The 23,252-nt window shown below is 43.3% G+C and overlaps 1 protein-coding gene across 2 annotated transcripts in view; it reads left to right on the forward strand.

Moving 5' to 3' along the window:
* Nucleotides 1-23,252, forward strand: part of LOC147659154 (E3 ubiquitin-protein ligase TRIM39-like) — a 376,357-nt gene that overhangs the window by 291,333 nt on the left and 61,772 nt on the right. For both annotated transcript variants that reach the window (XM_086951936.1, XM_086951935.1), the window contains one exon: nt 13,689-13,741. In XM_086951936.1, the coding sequence (XP_086808062.1) occupies nt 13,689-13,741 (53 nt within the window). The remainder of the gene's footprint in view (nt 1-13,688; nt 13,742-23,252) is intronic.

Below are 23,252 nucleotides of genomic sequence, written 5' to 3' on the forward strand. Positions count from 1 at the left end.
TGCGGCAGCAGACAGGGTTGCCTACTCTCCCCGCTGCTTTATATATTTGCTCTGGACCCTTTGGTTCGACGCTTTCAGGAGTGACATCTGCCTAGAGGTCTCCAGTTCAAAACGGGTCCTCTCTTAATCTCTCTATACGTGGATGATATCATTCTATATGTCCGCAACCCTCTGGAGAACTTGGAACTGCTCATTAGAGAGATTGTCTGATTTGGTGTTTTTTCTGGGCTGGGTATAAACTGGAGCAAGTTGGAAATTTGCCCTCTGATGCTGAGTACTTCTCAGTGGGATTGTAAGTTCCCTCTGATGTGGTGTGAGGAGTAAATACTTGGGAGTTCAGATCCATAGAGAAACGGAACAGATTATCCTGCTAAAGTACATCCCAGCATTGCATAGCATAGAGCAGCAGGTGGTTAGCTGGTCGAGTTGCACTTATAAAAATGGTAGTCCTTCCAAAATTCTTGTATCTGTTTCAAAACAATCCCATTCCGCTCCCCAATAACTTCTTTCACACTCTTCGATCCCATCTCATCAGACTAGGTTGGGGGGACGGGAGGCCCAGGATTAGCTTGGACACAATGTCCTAACCATATAAAAGAGGGGGATTTGGGATCCCTAATTTTCAAATTTATTATCTGGTGGCACAGTACAGCTTTGCACATTCCTGGTACCACCCGGACGTGGGGATCCCCTACAATAGACCTGAGGCTGACCTAGTGCTTTCAGCTCCCATGCGTACAGTGTTTCCACAGGGATTTCCCAGGGACTCCGGGATATTCAAACAGTACCAAACATCAGCAGGGCATGCAGAAGCTGGCAGGTGTAACTGGCAGTGAAATGAAATGAAATGAAAATGTATAAACCGCAAACTGTCACTCCTAACGGAGTCTCCTGGCGCTATCTGCCAGTCAATCCTATACTCTTCTGAGATCCCCATCATTAACAACTCATGGAAGAAAAACTGGCCCAATGTACACTCACTTCATACTCATTAGGCAAGATTGGAGACCTGTTTCCAGATGGTCATGTCATCTCTAGCACAGAGGAAGGGAGGTTCAGTGAGGCAACATTTATGGTCCAATTTATCTTCAGTCGGGTTCGTAGGGCGCTCAGAGCTAAGATTACAGAATTCCCATTGGTGCCCGAGTTCTTCCTCCACTGACTCTCAATCACAAGTGCCCCAGAAGATCATCTAATTTTTAGGTTATACAGAGCATGTATGTCTTTAGTCCTTAGCGAGGATGCCAAGATCCGGGAGGCTTGGGAGCCAGATCTTGGGCACCCAATTCAGGATTCCCACTGGTCCTTTTGTTGTACTCAGACTAAAGAGGGCTCCCTAAACAACAGACTGAATTAATACATTTTAAATATTTGTGGAGGGTTTACATGTCCCCGGCGCAAATTCATTCTGTCGATCCCAACGGACCACACACGTGTATTAAGGGGCCTATTATGATTGCGGTTTTCCTGCATTTTCCGGGCCGGCGGAAGCTACCGCCGGCCCGGAGGATGCCGGAAAACCGCTGCGGAGGCTTGAAAGACCCACCGCCAAATTAGGATGGCTGGTGGGTCTTACAATCAGTCCTCCGCTGTTCCGCCACGGTCAGAAGGCGACCGCGGCGGAAAAGCATTACCATGGCTGGCGGTGTCTATCAGACACCGCCAGCCATATTAGGATGGTGTAAAATGTATGCTTTTCCGCAGCGGCTTTTCACCGTGGAAAAACATACGGACCTTCACTTCGGGGGCTCGTTACGGGCCCCCTGGGTGAAGGGGGAGTGGGGGGTGCACATGGGGGGTACCTATGGTACCCCCCTGCATTTGCGTGAACAAAGCAGCAGGCACCACGCAGTGCCTGCCGCTTTGTGCACGCAAATGCTATGCATGCATTTTTGACATTGCGGCGGGTGCAGCTTGAAGCTGCACCCGCCACAATGTTAAAGATAGAGGATGTGACCGTCACCCTGGCGGTCACATCCTAATCTTCACGGAGGGAACGCCGCAGCTCATGCAGACATTCCCTCCTACTCTGGGGTCGCGGACGGACTCAAGTCCGTCCGCGATCCTAATCGACACCTAAGTGCGGTGGTCCACACGCTGATTTTGCTCACTTGTCTTTGAACTGTGCTAAGATTGGGGAGTACTGGAGAACCATATTCAGATTGTGATAAAAATGACACACCTGGAGATGGACCCTACAACTGAGGTCACCTTGTTCGGATGGGTGTATGATCTCCCAAAGAAGCACCGCAAATTCACGCCCATTGCCCTTTTGTTCGCAAAGAGGGAAGTAGCTCTCAAATGGGGCAGTAGAGCCTCCCTCACAGTGAAAGCTTGGCTTTAATAGCCTTACATTTTGTAATATGAATAGTGAACTTTATGCTACAACTCAACCCCTGGCATCCCAACCCAAAGATATTTGGTGGCCTCTTGAAAGCTATTTGCTGGACATCCATTCTGCCCCTACTTCACAGCAGCCCGCAGGGATAGTCCCCACTGGTATGGGGTAATTTATGCTCTACTAGCTTTCTCAATAGCTGTGTTTATTATCTCAAGGAGGGTGGGGGATGGACCTCTGTTGCCTGGGTTGATTGGATGTTTGCACCACAACGTATGACATATGCTACCCAAGACATTTGTACGTATATAGCTTTTTTTGGTTTTTCTTGTCACAGTTAGTAACCATGCAATGTCCGTAAGTATTTATAGAAAATAATAAAGTTAAAAAAAAAAATATGTAAGACAGTGTGTAAATAAGAAGTCATTTTGAAACATCCCCTCTAATTCACATGGTAGTATGGGTACCCACATATTCCGAGTTGTGCAAATAACCAATGCTTCTAAACTCCACATGTTCTCAATTTGGAAATGCATAGTTTTCCTTGATACCTATTATTTTACTCTTTTTTTACCACGTGAATTGCTGTATACCCGGGACACAATTAAAAACCATTGCAAGGCACAGCTCAGTTATTGGCACTAGGCACCTCGGGTTGTTGGTAAACCTACAAGTCCTATATACCCTCGCAACCAGAAAGGTCCAGTAGACGTATTGGAATATTGCTTTTAAGAATATGCCATACGTAGAAGAAGTTACATGTGAAAACACGTTTTCAATATTTTCTTTATTTCAACTGTTACTTTCTATAGGAAAACCTCGAAGGATCTACACAAATGACCACTTGCTGAATTCATAATTGTGTCTACTTTACAGAAATGTATAGATGTCTGGGGTCTGTTATTGGTTTCTTATCTATTTGTACCACTAACTGGAAGGAGGTTTAAAGCACAGAACATAGGAAAAATAGGCTAAGTATCAATAAAATGGCAAAACTGTGTAAAAAATGTTGTTTTTTTGCAGAAGTCTGACTGTTTCCTGAAAGCTGGAATGATGGAGATGTTAGCACTGCAAGCCCTTCACTGATACCATTTAAAGGAAAAAAAACAGACGCTTTCTGGTTACGCATTTTTTTTTTTTAAACAACATTTTGCTGTATTTTGGCTAATTTCCCAGCCCCGTCCCGGAGAGTCCACAAACCCAGAGTACATTTAGGATCTCCAGGATGTTGAAAGAAAAACCTCAAATTTGACATGGGTACCGTACATGGAAAAAAGTTAGGAAGCTCTAAGCACAAACTACGGTTAAGGTCCATCAGTTATTCTGTTCGAGAATGGTCACTCGGTCCTTCATTTCACTGGTCTCTGCTAAAAGTTTCTTTTCTATGTTGTCGAGTTTGCTGTGGCCACTTTTTAATAGTAATTGCATGCCTTTAGGGACCGGTGGTTCATGTTCAGAGATCGATCCATTGGACGGTCGATTATGCAGGTTTTGTTGATTTTAGCGGCCTTGTCTTGCACAGGATGTCAGCATTTTTTTAAGGGGGCAGAAATTAACATATTAATAAACAAGAGGAGAGCTCTGTTATCCCAAGAGATGCAGTTAGCACACAAGGCAATGATGTTGTATTTAGTGTGTTCTAATATATCAGCGAATTATCCGATGCACTGAGCGAGCCACTGGCTAAAGTTATGGGCTCATCTATGGCTTCTGTAATCACATTACCTAATGCCCTTTTAGTAGCCACCAATCTTGCTTCTGAATTAACAATTTCATTGTTAATCAGACCCATGGCATCAGTAAGGTAATTAGTTTTTGCGGTCTTTGCAATTTTACCCACAGAATCTTGAAGAAGTGTCACATGGCTGATGGGGACATTGTTGACATCACTAAGTTACCCTGAGCTTGGCAGTTATGGTCCTGCTTTTGTGGACGTTACTACATAACTTTATTTTTGCAACTCTCTGTTTATACCTTTCACATGAGAACTGTCTACTGTGTTTGTTCTCTGCCTGTTCCTGGAGTTTAGTCTGAACATTGCGAGCAAGGTCGATAAACAATGCCCCTTGTTATTCTGTTCTGGTCAGGCTCTAGCACCTAGAGAAAACATACCACTGCAGCTGCAGACTCGTACTTTGATATTACGGGATACATGGTTTGGTGAGAAACACTTGGAGAGGGACGTTTCCAGGGAGAAGAGCAACACTCTCCTTCGATGTAGAAATCCCATCCATGCTCCAAGTTAAGGTCTGTACTTATAAAACCCAGAGATCTTCTATAATATAATAATACTTCTTCTATCCAAAGGGAAGGAGATTAGGCGCTATAGTCCTTTCTCCATTGTCTTTATACGATGACATCTCCCTTCATAATGTATGGAGTGACTGCAATGTTAACTGTATTTCTGTTATGCATTTTTCTGCTTGTTGTGGCATGTATACTGCATGTTAGAGTATGTTAGTTAACCCTATCCATGCTGCCGTCGGCACTACCTTGCTGGTGCTGCCGTCGGCCAATGGCCGACGTGGATCCACCCGTTTTGCGGAAGTGCCGCACTTCCGCAAAACGAACGGTGCAGCCAACGGGTTAAAATAAACATTTTAAACTAGATTTGTGCCTCCATCTGATCCAATTATGGACAGGTACGAGAGTCTAGACAAAAAGGTGTCTTGTTACCATGGGTCCTGAGAGAGTGTTGTGTTCTGGGTGTCTAATCATTTGCTTCTCCGTGTTTGTGTAGGAGAGCTAGTGAGACTCTATAGCTAGTCGGGCCTGGGCTCATGGGTATTAACCCTTTCGCTGCGGCGGCTATTCCGCCGCAGCACTCACAGGGCGCGGCGGCCGCATGCTGGTGACAGAACCGCTCCGTCACCAGCCGCGGTTGAGCTGTGCTCGTGACGGAGCGGTTCCGTCATGGCCCGCCCCGCTCAATTAAACGTGCCGCGCAGGCGCGAAATCAGCGCCGCGCAGGCGCGGCGGCCGGGCCATGATGGAACCGCTCCGTCATCAGCACAGCCCAACCGTAGCTGATGACGGAGCGGTTACGTCATCAGCATGGAATGGGTTAAGGTAAGTAGTAAGGCTCAGCACCTATACCAAGGTACCATAATCCTGCACATAGTTCTGTGTATGTGTGGAATCCCTGCAACAGAAGTTTTCACTTTCCCATGGTGTTGACAGAAATTCATCTACATAATAGCCACCGCTATATATTAAAAGGGTGAATGTACCTAATGTGCCTGGATTCACTGGCTAAGAGGGTAGGCCTGGCCCGGCTTCAGTCAGCTGCAGATGGGTACAAGCGAGCAGCCATTGGCCCAGACTTTGCCCGGACATGACCCAAGAGTGTCCCCAGCTGCAGGCAGTCTACACACAGTTCAGCGCTACATGCAGGAGGTCAGAGCGTTACGTGGGTGCTGACTCTGGGTAATGTAGTCCCTCAGCAAGAGATGATGCAGAAACATCCCTTTCCCCTGGTCATAAACTGGAAATTGGTCTTTTTGGACCATAGAGAGCAGACGGTCTGGATAAATCCTTTTTTCTCAGATGTTAACACACTTACATTGGGTGGTCCCCAAAGATCATCATTAAGCCTCACATTGTTTACTATGTATAGGTCTCCTCTGGCAGAGTTGGTGGAATATTTGGGCATCCGAAACATAGCATATTCTGATGATACGCAGCTATTACTATCTAATGAGTGTGGAGCTGACACAGTAAAGTAGGCATTTTCTGCCTGCATGGGCACTATGATGAACTGGATGAGAATCAACAACGTTCAGTGTAATTCAGACAAAACTGAGGTGTTACTCGGTGCTGACAGGATCTTTGTTTGGACAGGTTGTTGGGCTAGAGATATCCCTGCCCCTCCGTCTCTAGCTGTAGTTGCTAGAAATCTGAGCATTCAATTTGATCATCATCTCTATTTTAAATACCAGGTAGGTTTGGTGGTAAGATCTTGTTTTTGGATTATAAAAACGCTAAAGAAGTTCCTTACTATACTCCCATGGGAAGCTCAGAGTGCGGCTTTGCAGGCATTGACCATCTCGTGCCCTGATCATGTCAACGTTCTTTATTTGGGCCCACCTGGCTATGTTCTTTAGCATTTGCAACTGGTGAGGAATGCAGCAGCTTGTCTATTATTTGAGCGTCCCTGTCCCTCAGCTATTTCCTCGTACTAACTGGAGTTGCACTGATTACCAGTATTAAAGAGAACTTTGTTATATGGTCTTTTTTTACCCCTATAAACATTCAAAGGGAGAGTTGATATTGGGCACCCAACAGCTAGAACAGGTTAAGGTCTTTGACAACCTGGGAGTCAGAGTTAGTGACAACTTAGCATGGACTCCCCAAACTCAAAAGAGTGGGTAATCTCTACAACTAGTGGACTGCGCAATTGCAAGGGGGCTAAGATGTTCAACCTATCGCCCAATTTCTCCTGTACTGGAGATAAATAGGGCCTAGGTATTAGGTGGCGCCAAATTGTGGGGCTTGGTGAACACAAAAATGTTAGTGGTAGTGGAAAATAAATTCCTTAGGGCAATACATAATGTTCCAATCACTCCCCCAATTTACCATTGCGCCTTGACTTAGGAGTTAAATATTTCTCACACTTTGCTGTCCTTAGAGCACTGATGTTTTATGGGTTAATAATATGGAGATCCATGTAAAAGAGGCAGTGGTGGAATTATTAACCCTACAAAAACAGAAAGGTGAATTGCTTTGGTTCGAGAGGGTTAGAGAATGGTTGTATTGCCTGGGCCTGGATGTGATGTGGGAGGCCCCTGGTTCTATTACAAAAAGAATGGCCCCCTTGTTGAAGAAGAGATACTAGGATTTTATCAACTCCTCCAGCAATTAAACCGTAGCAGGTAGCACTTTAACCTTGCAATTTTTAAATGTTAAGAGCTGTTTTAACTTTGACATGTTCATCGATGAAATTGAACCACCACAGGCACAGGCACGAGTACTTCAGTTCAGGCTTGGGACCTTACCGTTAAATTTTTGAAAAACAAATGGGCCAATGCTACAATCACCTCTATGTGCCCCATATGTCTGTCAGTACAAGAGAAAATTGAGCACTTCTTTTTTTTGTGTCCTGCCCCGTACAGTAACATAAGGAAAACATGGATTATCCCAGCCTGCCGAGTGCTTTTTTTTTCACGCCCAGCGGAAGCGTTACATATATTTCGATCAGACACAACACAATGGCTTGTCTTTGCAATTACAAGATATTTGTTATATGCCCCGCTGTGAAATATTGCCAGGGATGGATCCATTTGAACATGCTTTTAATGTCTGTACAGCTATTTTAGAACTGCAAATAAAAAATGTTTTAACACTGAATTTGTTTTAGGCAGGCCTTCAAAAACAAAACTTGATGAAATGTTCTACTTAAGTATTATTTGTATTTTTTTATGCTGTTTTTATGATCATACTATTGGTCGATTAATAAACTACTACTTTGTTCAAGATGTTGGTCTTAGCCCATCGTGATTTCTACGGCACATGTCAACAGTATTTGTCAGCCAGACTGCTGAGGTGCCGTCCAACTAGGACTATCGACTACAACAATATAGGCATTTAAAATATCGACTCCAAAATATCGACTACAAAAATATCGAAGTCCTATCTACAAACAGGTAAGTACAAAAATATTGAATCAAAAATATTGTTAAAAAATATGTACTTTATAAAAATATCGAATTTATTAAAATGAATGTAAAATTAAATAAATATTAAAAATAAATAACTTATATATACTTAAAAATACTTAAATAATCTTAAAATTATTAAATAATTAATTTAAGTTATAAATAAAATAATACAATTTGATTTGTTAAAACATATATATATATATTAACATATTATTATTAAAAAATATACAATATTATTACCGTAGCATAGCAAGAGTGTTAAAATTACTATTCCCACTCCAATGAGTGCAACAGTAGGGAAAGCGTTGGATAGCGTAGGGGTAAAAATTACTATTCCCACTCCAAAGAGTGCAACAATAGGGAAAACGTTGGATAGCGTAGGGGTAAAAATTACTATTACCACTCCAGTGAGTGCAACAGTAGGGAAAGCGTTGGATAGCGTAGGGGTAAAAATTACTATTCCCACTCCAAAGAGTGCAACAGTAGGGAAAGCGTTGGATAGCGTAGGGGTAAAAATTAGTATTCCCACTCCAGTGAGTGCATCAGTAGGGAAAGCGTTGGATAGCGGGAGGGTCAAAATTACTATTCACACTCCAGTGAGTGCAACAGTAGGGAAAGTGTTGGATAGTGGGAGGGTCAAAATTACTATACCCACTCCAGTGAGTGCAACAGTAGGGAAAGCGTTGGATAGCGTAGGGGTAAAAATTACTATTCCCACTCCAGTGGGTGCAACAGTAGGGAAAGCGTTGGATAGCGGAGGGGTAAAAATTACTATTCCCACTCCAGTGAGTGCATCAGTAGGGAAAGCGTTGGATAGCGTAGGGGTAAAAATTACCATTCCCACTCCAAAGAGTGCAACAGTATGGAAAGCGTTGGATAGCGTAGGGCAGTGGTTCCCAAACTTTTGACTCCTGAGGACCCCATTGAGTCACCACTGGAAGCCGGGGACCCCCAAGCAATTTGTATGATTTAAATTTCAAACATTAAAACAGTAATTCAAAAAAAATGAACACACGTTTGCACACAAAACAAATACTCGAATTACTAATGATTTTAAGAAAATATTTACAGGCCCCCATCACCATGGAAAATCCCTTTTTGCGGCGTTCCCGTGGCGATAGGGGCTTCGTCTTATTTACAAGGCAGCATTAAGCCACTTAACGTGGCTTAACGCTGCCTTGTAAATAAGACCCCCTTTCATCCAATGCTTAGCGTTAAAGGGTGGGCAGTGGGTGTTGCGTGGGTGTTTCCCCTGCAACACCCATTGATTTTGACTCTGCCCTCTGTTTACAAGCCTAAATGGGAGGCAGCGCCAAAATGGAGACCAGGAACAACCGGGTCTTAACAGGAGAAATGCTTCATTTCTGCTCGTTTTTGCAAAACGCCTTGGATTGTTTATCTTCAGGAAGATGACCATTCCTGCCCCTTAACAATCTTTTTTAAAAAATGCCATTTTATAACTTTCATGTGCGCTGCATTAAGCAGCACACATAGAAGTGACAAAACGACACTTCAAGATTGTTTATGTGCAGGAAGGGGGACCTTCCTGTACATAAACAATCTTCCCCTCTTAAGTGTAGAGCCAGCGCAGGGCTCCACCATATTCTTGTAAATATGGTGCAGCCCTGGGTTTCAGAAGTGGCGGAGTGTGTTGTTAAGCCAAGGAGGCTAACAACACTCTTCGCCACTTCTGTTGTATTTTATATTGAAAGAATTAGCAAGAAAAAAAAAAAAGTTAATGGGAAGGTTGGTGCTTTGTCTCTGTGACTAACTTTTCAATGGTTGGCTTTATTTCGCAGTAGGAGGCTCCTGCTCCTGCCAGGGCCAGACTGGAAACCCAAAGCAGCCCTTGGCAAATGATTTCAGACAAGTCCCCATACTGAGTGCAGTGAGTGAGCCTGACCACTACAAAGGGGACTTTGGGTGTCTCTCCCCCCAAGCAATTTAGGAAACAATGGTGCAGTCTACAACCCATATCATTATATATTGAATTGTAGTAGCTTTATAAGATTAGTAAATGAAGACCTGACTATGCACCAGAATACGACAATCTTTCTTGGGGTTCTTCAATGATTCCCCCACTATCACCCTCCAACAGTGCTTCTCATCTCTCCATAGCCCTGCTCTGTCACGTGTATTTCCTTTTCTATAGCATCTCTCATACCATTGTAGTGATGTCAGAGCACTTTACATCACACACATATAGAGACAGTGAATCATACATGTAAATCAGTGTATAGAAAATGGTACATAAGGCAAAGGGGACTATGAGGTGTAGAATTGACGTCATTCATACTGGTCGGCATTTTTAAAGAGTGCTTGTTCTGGAGAAGCACAAACCCAGGATTCAGAAAATAACTCAGTGGTTAGCAATGACTTTAACAATAAAAATGTATTTCCACCCAAATAAACCTTTTTAGCAGCATCAGGATAATGAAAGACTGGGAAAAAACATAATTTACTAACTTGTACCTTACAGTTTGCAAGCAGCTCTTTGACGACAGTTTATAGGTCTATTTGCTAGATTACGACTGTCACTTATGAACTGCAGAGTAACAAAAGAATCCCTGTGAGAAAAGCAGTAACGCACTGACGTATGCATATAAAATAATGGTTCTTAAAATTCATGGTACACTTCCTTGCAGTAGGCATATTAACCCTCCGTGCTACATTGGATAAGTCAAAGCTGCCACCAGAAAAAACTCTCCTCTCTCCAGCAGGGACATTAATCACTGGCGTTATCTCGACACTTTTATTGTTCTTTGAAAACTGCTAATTAAACAAGATACTTTGCAGTGCTTTTAAAACTGATGACTGCGGACCCCCTGGGAATGTGTCAGGGACCTCTGGGGGTCCGCGGACCACAGTTTGGGAAACACTGGCGTAGGGGTTAAAATTACTATTCTCACTCCAAAGAGTGCAACAGTAGGGAAAGCGTTGGATAGCGTAGGGGTAAAAATTACTATTCCCACTCCAGTGGGTGCAACAGTAGGGAAAGTGTCTGATAGCGTAGGGGTAAAAATTACTATTCCTACTATACCAGAGAGTGCAACAGTAGCGAAAGTAAATACTTCATATATTATTTAATAAAAATTAAATTAATATCTATAAATAATTAAGTAAAAGTATTTACCAATTTAATATAATATAATAATTAATCAATTAAATTACAAATTAAATGTAATTATTACAATTACATATGAATACAAATTAATTAGAAATTAACTAATTAATTAATTAACAATTAAAAATCAATTAAAAATTAATTCAAATTAAATACAATTAAATAAATTGAATTATTTAATTAACAATAAATAAATTACTTTCCACCCTATTCCCCTATAAACCCACAACCCACTACAGTAAATAAATTAGTAAAATTAACATAATTAGCAATTAATCAATTAAATAAAATTATTTGGCAATTAAATGTAATTAATTACCCATAAAAAAATAATTAACAATTAATTCTAAATAACAATAAATAATTTTACATATTTAATTAATTATAAATAAATTACTTCCGATCCAATTCCCCTATAAACCCACAACCCGCTACAGAAAATAAATTAGTAAAATTAACATAATTAGCAATTAATCAATTAATTAAAATTATTTGCCAATTAAAATTTAATTAATTACCAAATATAAATTAATTAACAATTAATTAAAAATGAATACCAATAAATAATTTTACATATTTAATTAATTATAAATAAATTACTTCCCACCAAATTCCCCTATAAACCCACAACCCGCTACAGAAAATAAATTAGTAAAATTAACATAATTAGCAATTAATCAATTAATTCAAATTAATTCCCAATTAAAATGTAATAATTACAAAATATAAATGAATTAACAATGAATTAAAAATGAATACCAATAAATACATTTACATATTTAATTAATTATAATTAAACTACTTCCCACCCTATTCCCCTATAAACCCACAACCCGCTACAGAATTAAATTACGCAAAAATTGAAAAACCAAAATTCATTAATTAAAATAAATTATAACATAAATACACACTTTTTACACATATAATAACAAAAAAACACTATAAAAAATTCGATAGTATTAAACATTCGATAATTTTAATAACCTATATTATATACTTCGATATTTTAACTATCTATATTTTTAAAATTCGATATTACATTACTTACCTCAAAAACGATATTTTTGATGTCTATATTCTGTCCATTCGATATTTTGTCCATTCTATATTTTAAACTCGATATTATGTCCATTCGATATTTTTTACTCGATATTTTGACTGTTTACCACTAGGATGCTTCCCTCAAGTGAGGCTCGACTGATGTTGGTATTCCACTTTAGGCGAGTCAGGATAGGAGGTTCATCTTTTATGGTACGAGCTGTTTGTAGTAGTGATAATTGCGATTACATTGGCAAGGATTGTGTGCCTGTCTGCTTCTGTAGTGAGGGTATGTGGGTAGAGATCTCCCAAAGTACTGCAGCTTTTGAGCATTCATCATTGATGATAATAAAATACAAATTACCCACTTTAATTGTGTGCAGTGTAACAACCCCAGAAAGATGAAAGGATAAGTGTGCCTTGCTGGAATTAACAGTTGTGTCTTACAGGTCAGACAGATGCCAGCAGTGAGCCTATAACATAACATATATTAATCTATACGCTATATTTATAGAGGGCTTAATGCTCTACAGTTCCAGTGCAGTGATATTGGAGATTGCAGTGATATTAGAGATTGCAGTAACAGAGGTTGTGTGCTAATCATCATCATCATCATTTGAACTTTATTCTATTTATTCTATTTTAAGTAAAATCATGAAAGTATATAGCACATAAAATGTGAAATTTACAGCATAAAATAACGATAATAATAACATAAAATAGCAACATTTCATCACAAAGTACCTACATAATAGAAGATAATTAATACATTCAGCATAAAAACAATAGCCCTACCTAATTATATACTGAAAAAACACCCATGAGGAAATGGGATGCAAAGAAACACAGTGTGGGTGTCAATAACTGATGTAGCTAGAGGTCTAATCTAATTAAAATTGTATGTGATTAAATGAGGTCTAATAAATTTATGGGTAAATACGTAAAATGTGCATAGTATCACAGATAGATATGTCAAAGCTACACACAGGCCAATTAGGCAGTTTAAACCATACGCCTTTTGGAAACAGTAGTTTGTGCTAATCATTCTGAGGTCGTAGAGGAATAGTGACAAGGTTTACACTGGCAGGGATTGAGTGTGGCAGTGTTGTTTTGTGGGAGCGGGCAGGAATATATGTGGACTCTAATTAAGAAAGTATTTACTAAGAATATACTCGAGACTCCACCAGGAGCAGATGTAATCTATTAGTAGATTCTAATTTCACTGAGCTAACCACCGCTCCTAGAAGACCCACGCTGTGGCACTCCGTGGCATCAAATGAAGTGCACTCAGCTCACTGAGCTATCTGCCTTAGAACACCCACACCCTGTCATAAGATGTTAAAGGTGCTTTTGGATATCGTTGGAGCTTTGACTGTTGTGTATGAACAGTAACTCACTCTGAGCTCTAGTCCGCAGGGGCTGCTCTTAATACTGAATCTCATTTCAAATGCAGGTCTTATGTGATGTTTATTCTTTGTTCCTGTAGCTGTCATTGCTCTTTAATAAAAAGATGATGTTTGTGTTATTACAGGTGTTATAATGTGAAGATTCAGTGCCCAGAAGTGACGGTGAAGTGTCATAAAGGTAAATATCACTGTGATGATTAGCTCTGTATGATATTTTTTATGAAAATAGTGTACCATGGTGTGGTATGGTATTTAATTGTAGTCCACATTTGAGTCCGGACACAATGACTTACTTTGTGTCTGTAACCTTTGTCTTTTTCAGCTTATTTCTAGAATTGTATTTATCCTCATTCTGTACATGTGCTGCTGCATTATTTGGGTTTAAATCATTCTTCCAACCTTAGACATTCATGCTAGGTTTATTGGAAATTTGTATGCAGTTATTTCACACGCCAAATTAATTATACTGATAGGATTGACAACTGCGGGCAACCCAAATTTAAATTCAAATTTATTTTATTATGATAACGGAACTCAAAAGAGATCCACATAAGAATTCATGAAGTCATACAACAAATTTCCATAAAAAATACAAAGGAAATATACATAGTATTAAGTAATCAATATAATGTTAAAAAGCATTTGAAGAAATAAAATAATTTAAAACAAAACATTTCATCAGGGGGATTAAGCATTGCTTCAATGAAATCATAAGCAGTACGAATACCCAGTTGGAGGCACATAGGTCTTAGCCATTTACGTCTAAATGCCATAAGGGCCGGACAAACGAAAACAACATGGTACATATCCTGGGTATTAAGATTGCAATGATTACAGATATCTGAACTACCATACCATTTGGACAGAAGGCAATTTAACGGGAGCAAATTATACCTTAACAGCAGCATAAATCGCCTAATTCCATGAGGAAGATTCCAGCATATGTATGGTTGGGGAGTTTTTATTTTACAAAATTTACCAATAGGGAACATTCCACTCACCGCTTTACTTTTCCCACTATCAACTCTAAAGCTCAGCTCCCAAGAAGCAGATTTTAAAGATAACTTCAGTTGGGTGTCAGATAATGTAAAAAGACTTTGTTCGTCTAGCTGTAGTAGCGTAACAGCCTGTCGGAAATTCCTCACAATGGAGGAATGAGCGTTAAAGGAACCCAACAGCTCACTTTTTATTAGATATCTCAATGTGCCAGGCATTCCTCTTGCAATGTTATAAACCGAACGCACCACACTGACAGATGCCTGAGCCCGAGAGCTACGCAATCCAAATTCTCGTCTTAAAGAGGACGTAGAATTTGCGGTATTGACAGAGGCTAAATTGCGTAATATTTTTCCTTCAGTAGAATCCCAAAAATTCCAGCATGCCATGTCCACTATTTCTAATCCGTAGATTAGGGATGCAGGGATTTTTGCTCGGAAAACCTCGAGCAATATGGAAAAATGCCTTCTGCCAGTCGCTTTGTAGAGGGAAATAGGACTCTTCCCTTGAACGAGGGCTTTTCTGCTGTTATTCTCCGTGTGGGCTTTTTCACTAAGATTGTTCATGACAATCTTACCAAGGAAGGGATAAGATTTCACTACTTCTAATCTTTCACCCCCAATGGACCAATAGTAATTTTCATATTTGGAATTTCTCTTTCTCTGAAAGCACATTATTTTACTCTTTGAGATATTTATTTTTAAAAAGTGAGCCTTAGCGTAGAAGGACAGGGCTTGTAAGCGGTTATTCAAACCTTTTGGGGTGAGGTCCAAGATTAAAATATCATCTGCGTACATTAAGCACGCTATTGGAGCTCTCCCCAAAAGTGGAGCAATACCATTACTGGTTGATAGGATAGCTTTGGGGAGGTCGGCGATATATAGGGAAAACAACAGGGGGGCAAATAGACAGCCCTGTTTCAGACCATTATCTGTGGGTATAACCCTAGACAGTCCTCGCTCGCCACCCATTAAAACTCTGCACCAAGTATCTGTATGTAGTGCGATAACTAATGTTAATAAATTAGATGGTATCTCTAATTTGATTAACTTACTCCACAGCAGGGGCCTATCCACTTTATCAAAAGCCGTAGAGAAGTCGATGAAAGCCCCAAATACACCCCCTCTACGAACTGTAACATATTTTTCCACCAGGATTTGAAGAGCAGTAAGATTATCCAAAGTACCATGCTGTTTCCTAAATCCAGTCTGTTCCAACAGGAGTATTGCAGATTTCGTTACCCAGTCATTTAAACTATTCAATAAACATTTGGAAAAAACTTTGCCTATGGCATCTAAGAGGGCTATTTGTCTATAGTTTTGAGGTAAGTCTCTAGCCCCCTTTTTGTAGAGCGGGATTAGTAAACTCCCCTTCCAAGAATGTGGAACAGTGCCATTAATAAAGCAAATTTTAAAGACTGGGTATAACATTTTTCCCTATAACGTGCTGTAGGATTTTAGCACGGAAATTGGGATTTCATCTGGGCCTAATGCGCCAGATGAGCGTAAAGCTTTGATTGCTGCAACTATTTCTAATTCAGATGGAGGGTCATATGGAATTGAATCCTCCTGCAGTTTATCAGAACAGAACTTTTCACCATTGCTATTATATAGTTGTTGTATAAAATCAACCCATATCTGCTCATTAATGGATATCGGAGAGGGTCTGGATCGCACCCCACATCCTTCTCCAATTAATGACCAGAAGGACTTTACCTGCCCATTCTTAGATGCCTCATAAAGTTTAATACAGAGAGCATCCTCATTCTCCCGTTTTAATCTAACCTTTAACCTATTTCTTCTTCTTCTCAGAAGAGAAATTCTCTGCCTACGTTCAGGAATAAAGGAAAGATATTGGGCCCTGACTAATTTATTTATTTCTTTATTTAGGTAACGAACGTCAGGAGGGATTTTAGGAATTGGCTTTCTTGATTGTGGCTTTCGAACTTTAGCTTTTAAAGTTTGTAAAAGAGACGCAAAATAAAGTAGCTCTCTACCTTCCCATAAACTTAAATTCTCAGCTGTGTGTTCTAATATATTAGACAAACTTCTAATGGACCCTAAATTCCAATAACATTTCCCTTTATTATTAATGTTCAATAAATCACTACCAATTTTCGAGGAATCCCTTTGAGATGATGTTATATTTAGTGTTAAAAGTAAAACATTATGATCACTAAGATCAGTAACTAGAACAGAAAAATCATCTAAGGAACAAAAGAAGGTACTATCAACTATCATATAGTCGAGAATAGAACCACCATTTCCTAGTTTGTGAGTGAAATGGGCGGGAATATCCGAAGGGAACCTTCCATTAATTATAATGCAGTCTACTTCGGATAAACTCTCTAATATTAGTTTCCCTCTTTTATTTATTTTAATGCTCTCCGGGAAGATAGCTTTAGGTATCATAAATGCTTCCTCTCTTATATTATTCCTAAATATCTCAAGGGCATAATTAGATATTTTACCATTTAGATCTCCTAGTAGTAAAATGTGGGGGGGGGAAGGGGATTCCTGTAAATTTAATATAAAAGAACTAATCATCTTAATACTGGAATTATACTTTGCTTCTGGGGGCAAAAAAGCATTTATTATTACAAATGATTTCTGAGAGGCATCCATGGCGGAGTTTATTATGGTTATTGCCTGAAATAATTTATTTGGATCCAGGTAGTGAGTATAATTCCACTTAACCTTGTTGGACAAAAGACAGGCTAACCCTCCCTTTGCTCGGCCTCTCATAGAGGGAATAGCACTACTCTCCAAAACATAATAATCTTGTACAACCGGAAAGTTCCCTGTCAACCACGTTTCCTGCAAACAGATAATATCTGCATCAAGAGACTGCAAAAATAACAACTTTTCTGAACTCTGGTTTAATCCAGCAATGTTCCACGATATTATTTTTAAGTTATCGTTAAAACTCTGAATTCATTCTGGCTGCAAAACCCGATTTATCTGATAAGACAGCGGGCAACCAACTCCATTCCTGATCAACATCCCTTACCCTAGTTTGTTTAATAGGCAACAGATTATTAATTATCTCCTGTCGGTCATTTTTTGATATCCGTATTTTTAGCTCTTCAGGCTCTGCCGTAAGGCCATCGAGAGGACCGGATTTTATGCCTTGATGAAATGACATTTTTTGATATTTATGATTTTCTATTTTAACCGGTATAAAGGGATCAACATCGATTCCTCTTATTTGGAATTCTTCTGCCCATTGTAAGACATGGTTTTTACCAGTTTTGAGTAAAATTTTACCCGTGTTATCCTTCCGTTCTCAGAGTTTATTAATGAAATTATATCTAGCTCTGCAGACTGGATCAATTTTAAGCTTTCTATTTCGTGAAAGCACTTAACTAGGGCAGATCTATTTAAAATAAGATCTGGATCAAAAATAGGTATGAAATCAAGATAAAGAGTATCCACATTGTTTCTGATCTTAGGTACTGTTTTAGATATATGATCAGTTACAACAACATCTGAAAAAACAATAGCCAAAGGGTTAAGAGATGACTTTGGTTTGGAATCTATAATTGAAGTTGGATTTTTTTTCTTTCACCACTTCAGTTTGCTCATCAAGATGTTGTTGACTTATATGCGAATGATAATCTTCTTGTGTGTTTGTTGATTTTAATATTATCAAAGGCTCATGTAACAGTTTTGAGTCAAGATCCACTGGATTGAGGAGCTTCGCGGGCGACCAAGATGGCCGCGTAAGCTCGGAGCTCCGTGGACCGTCCGATCCACCGCAACTATCCTGCCTGAAATCCTGGTCCACGTTGGTGGCACTGTAATGCTGACGGCCTGCTGAGGCGGGGACTGCAATCGGTTCCCAAATCGGTGACTCCTGAGCGAAGTTACGTCGAGCTGAACTCCGCTCCGTAACGGTGTCGTTGTCCATCCGGACTTCGTCACTTCGCCACTTCGCTCGACCGGACTACACGGGCCCTGCCTGCCATCTCCCTGGTGAAGACGCCGTGCTCTAGCCTTGCCCTCGTCGACCTGATTGTTGCTTTCTGTTCCGACTGCCTCCTGGCTGTGGACCCTGACCTGCGGCCATCGGTCCTTTGTTCTCGAGGACCCAACATGGCGGGCAGAGGCGATCCGGAGAGGGCATCAAATAAAGGTGGTCGGGGCAAACCGCAGACGCAGAACAACCGCATGGAGCGGTATGTGAATCTTAAGTCGCCACCTACGTCGGGAGCTGTCTCCAAGGGAACTCCAGTGACTGGCCCGCCGGATGGCTCGGATCCTACCCTTGTGGACATTATGGGTGCCATTACCAGCCTCCGTGCCGACGTACAACAGCAGCACGAGACTCTGTCCCATAAAGTGGACTCCATGGCCATCGATATTTCCCTAATCAGGACCGACTTGGGCAAGACGAACGACCGTGTGAGAACGCTTGACATTAAGACCACTAGTCTGACCTCGGATGTCTCTGAACTACAATCTGAGGTCCGGAACCTGCGATCGACTGCCGATCTGTTCTCAAAGCGGCTGGAGGACTTTGAGGGGCGAGCCAGGCGGCAGAACGTTCGCATAGTGGGGGTTCCGGAAGGATCCGAGGATGGCGCAGCAGATCTCTTTGTGGAAGAACTGGTTAAGACACATCTGGCGCCCTCTGGACTGAGTAATTTCTTTTCGGTGGAACGTGCCCACCGTGTGCCAGGGGGTCCACCTAAAACGGGGGCGACGCCGCGACCAATAGTGGCGCGCCTTCTCAACTTCAGAGATCGAGATGCGATCCTCCAAGCGTCCAGATCGCACGGGCCGCTACAATATCAAAACGCGGAGGTGCATTTTTACCCGGATTTCACCAGGCTGGTGCAACGCCAACGGCTGAGCTACGCGGGAGTCAAGAGACGCCTCAGAGACATGGGTCTCAAATACTCTATGCAATTTCCTGCGAAGCTCCGTGTGGAATTCAAGGGCCGTGCCTATTTTTTTGACTATCCGGAGAATGTGAGCGAGTGGCTGGACACTGTGACACCGGAGCGGGATGAGCGTGAGGAAGATGTTGGAGGCGCCTCGGGCGGAGCGGAGCGGCAAGAATGAACTGGGAGCCGGGGCTACCCCTGCCTCGAATGACCGCCGGACTGCTGTTTTTGGTGTGATTAATCTCTCCTTTATTTTTATGGTGGGTGGCGGGACGATTCCACGGGGATTCCTTCCTCCTCTGGGTCTTCTGTAGAGTAGTTAATGGGGCGACAGGCACACTGCTGGTTGGGAGGGCTTTTTAGTCTAATGCAGGGGTGCAGGGTGGGGGGTTGGTTGGGTACAGTTTTGTTTTGTTTTGTGTTTCTCTTTTCTTCTTTTTTGTGGCACTCGGACAATGACGATCCAGGACTTTTTTTGATGCAAGTGTCTTTGGGTGATGGGTGGGGCGGGCGGTGGAGGGATGAGGGGTAGGGTGTTGAAAATTCTCAGTTGGAATGTTAACGGGTTGGGTGATCGTATCAAGAGAGGGGTGGTTATTCAACTGGTTAAACGGCATATGCCGGACGTTGTACTTCTTCAGGAGACGCACTTGGTGGGCAATGCCTGTAAAGCCCTGAATCGCAAAGGTTATAAAATGGTGGCGCATTCGGGGTTCTCTTCTGGCTCCAGGGGGGCGGGAATTCTTGTGCGTGCATCCCTTCCCCTAGAGATAGAGACCACTTTGATTGATGATAGGGGGAGGTACGCCGCCGTAGCCGGGAGATGGGAAGGGCGTTCCCTCACGTTGTTGTCTGTGTACGTCCCCCCAGGGCTCCAGTCTAGTACTTTCCATGACCTTGGTGGTGCCATCTTGTCTATGCCGGCTGGTCGTTTGATTGTGGGGGGTGATCTTAATTCGGTTTGCTCTGGTCTCCTCGATCGTCAACCGCCTCGCGACCTGCGTGGTCCACAGATGTGGCTGCCGTCCTTCCTTGAGTCTACTAGGCTGGTGGACGCGTGGCGGCTCTTACACCCCACGCTCCGTCAATTTTCTTTCCTGTCGGGCGCGCACGGGAGTCTCTCGCGTATCGACTATGTTCTTACGCTGGCTTCGGACGCACTTGCCGTGTCTGAGGCCCGCTTTCTTGCTCGGGGCATATCCGACCATTCCCCGCTATGGGTCTCCTTCGACTTTGGAGTGACTCTGTCGGAGCGCCCGGCAGCGGTCAATCCTTGGTATTTTCGTGATCTCAAGACCCGCTCCCTTCTGGCCAAATCTATTGATCTCTATTTCTCCGAAAATGTGGGCTCGGTGGGGTCGGCCGTTACACTGTGGGAAGCTTTTAAGACGGTGCTCCGTGGCGAGGCCCAGGCGCTCATCGCTGCCACCCGCCGTGACAGAGATTCGGATATGCTGGCTATTGAGCAGGAGGTGTTGCGCCTCGAGGCCCAGTTGCGTTCCGATCCGGACCCCCTGGCCCTCCACAATCTCTCGCTGAAACAAGCGGAGTACCACGCCCTGGCCACTAATGCCGCTCTGGTTCTCGCCAAGGAACAGCAAGGCCGCATCTATGATGTGGGCGATAAGGCCGGGAAGCTGTTGGCTTGGCTCGACAGAAGAGAGATGGCCAGCCGAGTGGTGCCGGAGCTTCTTGGAGACGACGGTACGATCCTTACGGATCCCAGCGCCATTGTGGACTCTTTCGCAGACTACTTCCGGGGAGTCTATGAGTCTGCCTCGGAGTTCTCGGAGGCGGACTCAACGTCCTTCCTCTCTGATATCGACCTGCCCAGTCTTTCCGAGGAAGAAAGGGAGGACCTGGATAGGGACATCACCGCGGACGAGGTTGACCTTGCGATCCGTTCACTTAATTCAGGCAAGGCCTCTGGGCCTAACGGTATACCAGTGGAGCTATATAAAATCCGATCGGACGCAGTCTCCCCACATCTCCGTAAGATGTTCCTGGAATCCTTTGAGAGAGGCTCCCTCCCCCTGGACCAACGATTAGCTACCATCGTGGTCATCCACAAGGAAGGCAAACCACGGGACGTTTGTCGTTCTTACCGTCCTGTTTCCCTCCTTAATGTGGAGCCTAAGGTCCTTGCCAAACTCTTGGCTAATCGTTTGATTGGAGTTATTGGCGATCTCGTGCACCCAGATCAATCTGGATTCATCCCCCACCGTAACACTGCCCTGAACTTGCGCCGCCTTCATGGGGTTATGGCCCGGGCCCACACTCTTAAAGACCCAGCCGTGTTGGCGTCCCTGGATGCCACTATGGCCTTTGATTCGCTAGAATGGCCTTATTTGTGGGCGGTTCTGGCCAAACTCGGGTTCGGACCGGTCTTCGTTAGTTGGGTGAAACTCCTGTATGCGGACCCTATGGCCAATGTTGCAGTCAATGGTCGCCTGTCGGCGCCATTCCCCCTGCGTCGTGGTACCAGACAGGGTTGCCCCTTGTCCCCCCTGTTGTTTGCCTTGGCTCTCGAACCCCTTGCGGCGCAGCTGCGTTCGCATCCCGACTTGAGAGGCATCGAGTGGGCTCCTGGCTTTGAGGACAGGGTCTCCTTATACGCTGATGACATACTGCTGTACATGTCTTCACCGGGTAGATCCCTTATTGTGGCCTGCGACGTCATCAAGCTCTTTGGGCGGTACTCTGGCCTGGTCATCAACTGGGCCAAGTCGTCTCTCTATGTCCTCAAGGGGGATACCCCGCGCCTCCCTAGGGGCTGCGGTATCCAGATTGCTTCGCGTGGTTTCAAATACTTGGGTATATACATATCCGGTAATGCCAAGCTCCGGTATGACAACAATCTGCTCCCTCCTCTTCAGCGGCTGCAACGCGACGTCGATAGCTGGCGCCATCTGCCACTCTCTCTCCTGGGCCGCGTCGCCCTTTTTAAGATGATGGCTCTGCGCAGATTCCTGTATGCACTACAAAACACGCAAGACCCTGTCCCGGCTCGCTACTTCCGCGACATCGAAGGCCTTCTTCGCAATCTCCTCTTGGAGGGTCGCCCCCGTGTCGCCCTCCACAAACTCACGCTCCCTTGGTATGACGGGGGCATTGCCCTCCCCGATGTGCGCCGGTATTATTGGTCGTCGCAGCTAGCTGCCCTGAACCATGGGTTCTACGGCCCAGTGGTGGACCCTGGGTACGCCATGGATAGATGGCTGATGGGCGGCGGAAATTACTACCGTGCCTTATACTCCAAATCCTTCGACCGTAAATTGACGGGCCCCACTCGTACGGCAGTTCGTATTTGGAAAGCGGTTACCAAGGCGCAGGGATGGCAGGGCAGGCTCACGAGGTTCACTCCCCTCTTTGACTCCGACATCCTGGGTAGGCTGTGGCACACCAAGGGTTTTGATAAGTGGGACCTCATTGGCATTAGCAGGGTTGAGGACATGCTCTCTAGGGGTTTGATTAAGACCTTCCCCCAGTTACAGGCTGAGTACCAGCTGGGCGCGACGGAGTTCTTCCGCTATGCGCAGCTGAGACATGCGCTGCTTTCGGCCTCCCCGCCGGACGGCGCCATTCCTGAAAGTTCCCCGCTGGAGGATAGGATCCTGGATGGGCATATGCCAGACAGTGCAATTTCCCTTTCATACAAGAAGTTGATACATGCACGCACAGACCTCCTCCTTGGCCTGAGAGATCAATGGGTGGCGGATGGCCTTGAATTGGACGACGAGGATTGGCAAAGTGCGGTTTCCTCTCCTAAGGAGGTTGCCATTTCTTCCCGTCTTCGCCTTGTACA

This window comes from Lissotriton vulgaris, unplaced genomic scaffold (genome assembly GCF_964263255.1).
Source record: "Lissotriton vulgaris unplaced genomic scaffold, aLisVul1.2 SCAFFOLD_980, whole genome shotgun sequence".
Lineage (NCBI taxonomy): Eukaryota > Metazoa > Chordata > Amphibia > Caudata > Salamandridae > Lissotriton > Lissotriton vulgaris.